We start from the raw sequence: 7,947 nt of genomic DNA, 5'->3' as shown, positions 1-7,947 counted from the left end.
TGAAGGACAGCACGTGTAAACAGACTGTCTGTCACAGGTAATGGAAACAGCTAAGTTGGACATGACCAAGAACAACATGCAATAATGGAGTGATGCTGTTATCTCCTCAACTTTATTAGGAATTATGATCTGTAAAATGCTCTCCACCCCAGAAACCATCTCTGGTGCACTCTTCCAGGAGTATAGTTGAGCCTTTTCCAAATCTCCAAACGGGTCCAAACTAATTCCCTGCCAAAACTATCAGTGGATTTCTTCGTTCTTATCTCCCATAATGCCTTATTCGATTATTGTCAATGTCCTCCGTGCCTGCTCTTCTTCAGTCTCTTAAAACTCTTTAGTTTTTCAACTGAGCGAGTCAGATGAGGCGCAGCCGCACTGGGGAAGTCGAGCAGGACTGGCGCAAAAGCCTTCTCGTTTTCAGACTAAGCCGTGTGATCAGCGTTTTGTATGATTTTAAATGATGGAATATGGAAATTATAACAGTTGACCACGGCTTTGTGGCTGTGGAGTGTTTACGAGGCATGGCTTTCGTTTTCAATTGTTTTTTTCTGTCCTGGTGAGTACAAGTGAACTAATTTCCCCCCGACTTTACGAGTGCTAGAATGTTGATAAATGTACACTATGCAACTTTGATGCAGTAACAAGTTGTATTGAGTAGAATAAGCCACCAGATAATGAATATGCGCTTTGTCTACAGTGTGAGCAATGTTTGGGGAAATCATGTGAAATCAACGCAAACTGAGAATATCTATTTGGATAACATCACGCGTGTATTGGATAGATTACTAGATGGATATGACAACAGACTGCGACCTGGATTTGGAGGTACAGTAATACATATTTAATACTTCTAACAGGTTGTTTGATAATGTGTGAAATTCAAGTCTACTCACGTAGTTAATCAAGTTTTCCTTTACACAGTAGTGAGGCGCCTATGTTCCAGATAGRGCATAATTCTTGGTCACTGTCCCATCGTTGGAAGCTGCTTTTAGTGTCATTAATATAACTGTCGAATTTGTGACACCGAGGGTCCAGGCAATTAATATAACACACTGACCACAGGATTTGTTTCTCACACATTGCTAAATTCCAATCCTACTAATGGATGTTATTGTGCTGACTTGTAATAGCCAACAACTACAGGTCAAGTAACTGTAAACTAGAAAAGTGATATAATTAACAATAACATCGTTTTTATCCTGTCAATATCTCACAAGCTTCCATTTTTTTTATAGTGAAGAGTTGTGTTTATTTATGTCTTATGTCAAAACAACATTTATCTTTGTAGGTCCAGTTACTGAGGTCAAAACAGACATCTTTGTCACAAGCTTTGGTCCAGTGTCAGATGTTGAGATGGTATGTGGCCTCATTACTACTTTATCCAGTCCACTTATATAACTCAAAACTCCAGACTGTTGGCATTTATTTATAATTCAATAACACATACTTGTGTTAGTGCAGACAGGACAGTATAATTGCTTGGTGCTCCCAGTCCTAGCATGTCCGTCCACAGCCTCAAGTCATATTCCTACCAGCCTTCATTATTCTGGGCAGGATGTCATTAGTGCAGCTTAGGGATTTTAATCTGGTTGACAATCCCTGTCAGTGAGGGTCCCGAGCCGGCTGAGCGTTTGATTTCCATTACACACTATATTATATTTCACAGCATCTAAAACCCACTTCTGGTACCATGTGATCCACTAGTAGCCATCCCATAGGCAGTATAGATAAGACCAGAGCTGTAAAGATGGCCATTTGAGTTAAAAGTATTCCTGGATTGAAAAAGCCATTATCCATTGAGTTTTATTTCATTATATATGGCAGCTAAAAGCTGGATTGCATACACATCAAGAAATTCAAGAAAACAAAGTAAATCAATACTGTTGGGTTAAAATGTGGATAATTCTTGGAACCTGTAATGAAATACAGTCAGTTTGTCTTAGTTGAGAAATATGGACCTACACAGTACTTCAACAGATCAAAAACAACATGTAGGGAAGACTCTAAACTATTTCATATCATAATCCTACTTATTATTGATATTTCATTCACGTAAATGAGGTCACTGACGTACTGTARGCTATGTACTGTACTGTACAGCAATGTCATCGTTAGCATATGAATTGATTGCTGATTTGATTTCCAAACTGCGATGTTGTAGGAGTACACTATGGATGTATTTTTCCGTCAAACGTGGATTGATGAGAGGTTGAAATTCGAGGGCCCCATCGAGATTCTGCGTCTCAACAACCTCATGGTCAGCAAGATCTGGACACCAGACACATTCTTCCGGAATGGCAAGAGGTCCATCTCTCACAACATGACCACTCCCAACAAGCTGTTCCGCATCATGCAGAACGGAACTATCCTCTACACCATGAGGTACTACTGAGTCACAGCCATCCAGGTCCAAAACAGACCTGTGTAGGACAGTAGTCTGTGTTCTACCGGACATCTATCTGAGTAACATACAAACACAGTCATGGCGATGGTTTAGCGCCCGGCATTCTCCAACCMWGTTCCTGGAGAGCTACCGTCCTGTAGCTTTTCACTCCAAACCTAATCTAGTGCACCTGATTCTAATAATTAGCTGGTTGATAAACTGAATCAGGTTAGTTACAACTGGTGTTAGAGCGAAACATACAGGACGGTAGCTCTCCAGGAACAGGGTTGGAGAGCCCTGGTTAAGTTATTTGTGCGATACAACTTACCCAGGCGTCAACTTACCCAGGCATATCTCTATCAGTATTGCTTTGTTTTCAAAAGACGGTATGGCCTGGTACGTGATCAGTTGTAGATGATCACAGGTGACCATTACTACTGGGGCGGCAGGGTAGCCTAGTGGTTAGAGTGTTGGGCTAGTAACTGAAAGGTTGCAAGTTCAAATCCCTGAGCTGACAAGGTACAAATCTGTTGTTCTRCCCCTGAATAAGGCAGTGTTCCTAGGCTGTCATTGAAAATAATAATTTGTTCTTAACTGACTTGCCTAGTTAAATCAAATAAAACATAAGGTGTGAAAAATTATCTTTGCCATTCCATTGCAGATTGACTATAAATGCAGAGTGTCCCATGAGACTGATGAACTTCCCCATGGACGGCCATGCCTGTCCTCTCAAGTTTGGTAGCTGTAAGTTGTCTTTCATTGACCTCAGTCAGACAGATGGTTCCACCAGGCTATCTGGTGATTACAGAATGACTWCATTATCTTTATTTTTGCTGTCCAGATGCCTACCCCATGAGTGAAATTGTGTACACATGGAAAAAAGGACCACTGTTCTCTGTGGAAGTACCAGAAGAGTCCTCCAGCTTGCTACAGTACGATCTAATAGGACAGACAGTGTCCAGTGAGAGGTTAAAATCCAACACTGGTAAGAAAATATTAATTCACTTAACGCTTTAGTAATGCTTAAAGAAATAAGCATACCGTATGCAAATGGCTTTGAATGAAGATTTCAATCCAAGTMATTTTTTTATTTCTAAATGAAATTTTAATTTGAATCTATGCTTGTTTGGTACACATTCAAACTGCAGCATTTGACATGTGCTAGAGTATGCATGTACTGCATGTATGAGGTCTCCCTGAGAAGTTCACTGTCTCATCTGTTTTCTGTAGCACAAATCAGTTTTGTGCTCTGTGAAATGCTGATTTACCAACGTGTCTGTTCGAAACTCTCTGTGCCCACAGACAGTATTCCATTTGTTTTCTGACAGGTGAATATGTAGTCATGACTGTTCACTTCCACCTACAAAGGAAGATGGGCTTCTTCTTGATTCAGACATACATCCCCTGTATCATGACCGTGATCCTGGCTCAGGTCTCTTTTTGGATCAATAAGGAATCGGTTCCTGCACGAACTGTGTTCGGTAGGCCTCCTCCTGATCTCCACCATCACTYCATTGTCTTATCCACCATGCTTACGTTACAAAGTAACCCCTACAAGTCCCAATATAAGTTGGAGTTCCCTTAAAGTGATATTTACATTTACATTGTACATTTTAGTCATTTAGCTAGGTTGGATAACCACATAGCACTATCATAGTATTGTTCATTGTTCCTCAATAGAGTATCTTATCAGCGGGGGGGGGGGGTGGGGTGGGGGGGGGGGCACGTGCAAGTGTTAGTTCACAAACAACTGTTTTTTTTCAACAATAGAGCCTCTTTAAAATAACTAAAAACTAACCTTGGATAACACAGTTTCATCACTCATAACATGATCTATTCTGTATCCATTTATGTACATTTGGTGAAGATGTTGTACTTCAGTATTAGAATGTGTTTTCTTGGCCGGACATGGTAATGGTTTGCATTATGTAGAGTGGTACTAGAGAACATAGGTAGCACAGTCACATGGTATCTCTTGTCTTCTACCTCTTATCTCTATTCCCTCCCAATTGGATCTGAATTAAACTCCTTTTCTGAAATCGGTCAAACCGGGCAGAGAGCGGGGGGATGTTGTTTACTTGAACTTGTTCTGAGGAGTTGCAGGTTCYGGTTGTTCCCATTACATCATGCTACACTTGCTTCAGCCTCTAGCCTCAGGAGCAGAGCGCTCTTAAGTTTCATTTGCCATCCTTTTGATTTTCAATTTAAATTTCCTCAGCTACATTTTTGTGTGCAGTAGTAGCGGCTGCTGGCCTTTGTAGATTATGGCTCTGTTTGGAAGCTTGTCAGCATTTTGACAAGCCCACACTGAGGAAAAAGATACCAATCATTAGTACGYGTTCAAGTTGGGCCCAATGTGAGATGCACATATGCAGAAAGTCATTAACCTCCCACATCCTGCTGCTTTCATTTGGCATGGTAGCGGGAGTAAAACGCTGTGGAGATATTGGAGTGTTTTTAGTGTGAGCATGGTGTGTCCTTTATGAGGCTGTTGCATTCAACATATTGGATTTTCCCCAAACCCATGAATGACAGGCTTTATCTTCACAGTTTACACTTTATTTTTKGGGGGCCTTAAGAAATTCTATGATTAAGAGATTGTAAATTGCTTCTGTAAATACAAYGTATTTTAATGCTTTGCTGGTGACACAACCACAGAACAACAGTAATATGGGGCACAGCGAGAAGCCTGTAGCTAAATAAGTTGTGGTAATGCACTGACGTGTGCAGACGGAGAAAGAGAGAGACAGAGAGCTATGTCGAAGCACTCCATCAGGGTTAAAGCACATTAGGCATTGTTGTTGTGTGCAGCTTCGCAAGCTGGCTTTCTAAGAGCTGAAAGTCTCCAGAGCTGAAGTCTCACAGACTTAATTGAGTGGGCCTAATTTGTACCTTGCTTTTTGCCTTTAAAAGCACACGGATGCCTCAAGCTCTTCATTTCTTTCTCCTGTCTTTATCCTTCATTTCCTCCTCCTCCTCATCCTCCTCCCTCTCTCTCTCTTTCTCTCGCCTCCTCTGCTTTTTTTCCTGACACGATTTCTCCCATACCCTTCTTTCCCAGTGTGTGATCATTTAGTGCTTGAGTTTGACAATTGTTGGCAATTGTGGGGGTTTTATGGAGAGTTGGGACTGTAAAACAACAGTTTCATTCACTCAAACTGATCTTTCTGTATCCATTTATGTAACAGTTTTGAAGCAATGTCTGATGACTTTCAAGATTATCAGAATTGTGTTTTTGCGGACGGACATGGTAACATGGTTGCTCATATGTAGAGTGGTCGTAAGAGAACATAGGTAGCACAGTCACATGGTATCTCTGTCTTCTACCTCTTATCTCTATTCCCTCCCAATTGGATCTGAATTAAACTCCTTTCTGAAAGCGTCAAACCGGCAGAGAGCGGGGGGATGTTGTTTACTTGAACTTGTTTGAGGAGTTGCAGGTTCCGGTTGTTCCCAAACATCATGCTACACTTGCTTCAGCCTCTAGCCTCAGGAGCAGAGCGCTCTTAAGTTTCATATTGCCATCCTTTTGATTTCAATTTAAATTCCTCAGCTACATTTTTGTGTGCAGTAGTCGCTGCTGGCCTTTGTAGATTATGGCTCTGTTTGGAAGCTTGTCAGCATTTTGACAAGCCCACACTGAGGAAAAATACCAATCATTAGTACGGTTCAAGTTGGCCAGTGTAGTCAACAGTTCGCGAGAAAGTCATTAACCTCCAACTGCCTCGCTTCATTTGGCATGTAGCGGGAGATAAAACGCAGTGTGGAGATATTGGAGTGTTTTTAGTGTGAGCATGGTGTGTCCCTTTATGAGGCTGTTGCATTCAACATATTGGATTTTCCCAAACCCATGAATGACAGGCTTTATCTTCACAGTTTACACTTTATTTTTTGGGGGGCCTTAAGAAATTCTATGTTAAGAGATTGTAAATTGCTTCTGTAAATACAAGTATATTTAATGCTTTGCTGGTGACACAACCACAGAACAACGTAATATGGGGCACAGCGAGAAGCCTGTAGCTAAATAAGTTGGGTAATGCACTGACGTGTGCAGACGGAGAAAGAGAGAGACAGAGAGCTATGTCGAAGCACTCCATCAGGGTAAAGCACATTAGGCATTGTTGTTGTGTGCAGCTTCGCAAGCTGGCTTTCTCTAGAGCTGAAAGTCTCCAGAGCTGAAGTCTCACAGACTTAATTGAGTGGGCCTAATTTGTACCTTGCTTTTGCCTTTAAAAGCACACGGATGCCTCAAGCTCTTCATTTCTTTCTCCTGTCTTTATCCTTCATTTCCTCTCCTCCTCCTCCTCCTCCCTCTCTCTCTCTTCTCTCGCCTCCTCTGCTTTTTTCCTGACACGATTTCCCCATACCCCTTTCCCAGTGTGTGATCATTTAGTGCTTGAGTTTGACATTGTTGGCAATGGGGTTTTTAGAGATGTTGGGACTTATGATTAGCTAGTTATGAGAGAGTTGGGACTGTACTAGCTTGGAGAGCTGAGTACTGTACTACTTTATGGAGAGATTGGTACTGTAGCTGGCTTGTATGGAGATTGGACTGTAGCTAGCTTTATGGGAAGGTTGGTAGCTGTAGTTAGCTTTATTTAGTGAGAGTTGGAGCTTAGGCTAGCTTATGGAGAGTTGAGTACTGGTATCGCTTTATGGAGAGTTGGTACTGTACTAGCTTTATGGAGACGTTGGTACTGTAGCTAGCTTTATGGAGAGTTGGGTACTGATGATTGCTAGTCTTTATGGAGAGTTGGACTGTATCAGCTTTATGGAGAGTTGGACTGGACTAGCTTAGTATGGAGAGTTGGACTGTAGCTAGCTTATGGAGAGTTGGGACTGTACTAGCTTATGTTGGAGAGTTGGGTACTGTAGCTAGCTTTATGAGAGTTGGTACTGTAAGCTAGCTTTATGGAGAGTTGGGTACTGTAGCTAGCTTTATGGAGATTGGACTGTATCTAGCTTTATGGAGAGTTGGGACTGTATCTAGCTTTATGGAGAGTTGATACTGTAGCTAGCTTTATGGACAGGTGGTACTGTATCTAGCTTTAGGACAGTTGGGACTGTATCTAGCTTTATGGACAGTTGGACTGTATCTACTTTATGGGAGGTTGGTACTGGTACTAGCTTTATGGAGAGTTGACTGTAGCCAGCTTTATGGGGAGTTGGAACTGTATCTAAAGCGTTTTATGGACAGTATGGTAACTTGGTTCCTAGCTTTGTGGACAGTGGATACTATGTATTCCTAGCCTTGATGAACATGTTTCCGGACTGCTATCTTTAGTTGTTATGCGACAGTTAAGGAACTGATATCCTACTTGTATGGAGAGTGTGGGTTAACGTGTAACTCTAGCTTTGTATGGACACCAACAAGTTGGTACGGCACCCTGAAGAGCATAGGCTTGTGATGGGACCAGTTGGTACTGTAGCTAGCTTTGTATCGGGGGCCCTATGAGGGGATCCTGATATCTAATTTAATGGACTAATGTGTGGTACATGTAGCTAAGCTCTTTTAGATGGGACAGTATGGGACGTTTATCTGCTTTATGACGAGTTGGGGAGCA

The 7,947-nt window shown here is 41.8% G+C and overlaps 1 protein-coding gene across 1 annotated transcript in view; it reads left to right on the top strand.

Annotated features, from left to right (window-relative positions):
• Positions 1–366: 366 nt before the first annotated feature.
• The window catches only part of LOC111950191 (gamma-aminobutyric acid receptor subunit alpha-6-like), a 23,521-nt gene continuing 15,940 nt past the window's right edge, over positions 367–7,947 (top strand). Inside the window, exons 1-7 of the mRNA XM_023967598.2 lie at positions 367–556; positions 698–825; positions 1,289–1,356; positions 2,162–2,382; positions 3,045–3,127; positions 3,225–3,368; positions 3,712–3,864. Coding sequence (XP_023823366.1) covers positions 468–556; positions 698–825; positions 1,289–1,356; positions 2,162–2,382; positions 3,045–3,127; positions 3,225–3,368; positions 3,712–3,864 — 886 coding nt within the window. The 5' untranslated portion in view covers positions 367–467. The remainder of the gene's footprint in view (positions 557–697; positions 826–1,288; positions 1,357–2,161; positions 2,383–3,044; positions 3,128–3,224; positions 3,369–3,711; positions 3,865–7,947) is intronic.

This window comes from Salvelinus sp. IW2-2015, linkage group LG23, assembly GCF_002910315.2.
Source record: "Salvelinus sp. IW2-2015 linkage group LG23, ASM291031v2, whole genome shotgun sequence".
NCBI classification, from domain to species: domain Eukaryota; kingdom Metazoa; phylum Chordata; class Actinopteri; order Salmoniformes; family Salmonidae; genus Salvelinus; species Salvelinus sp. IW2-2015.
The sequence above is the reverse complement of the archived record's forward strand: the minus strand, read 5'-3'. Positions and strand labels throughout refer to the sequence as shown.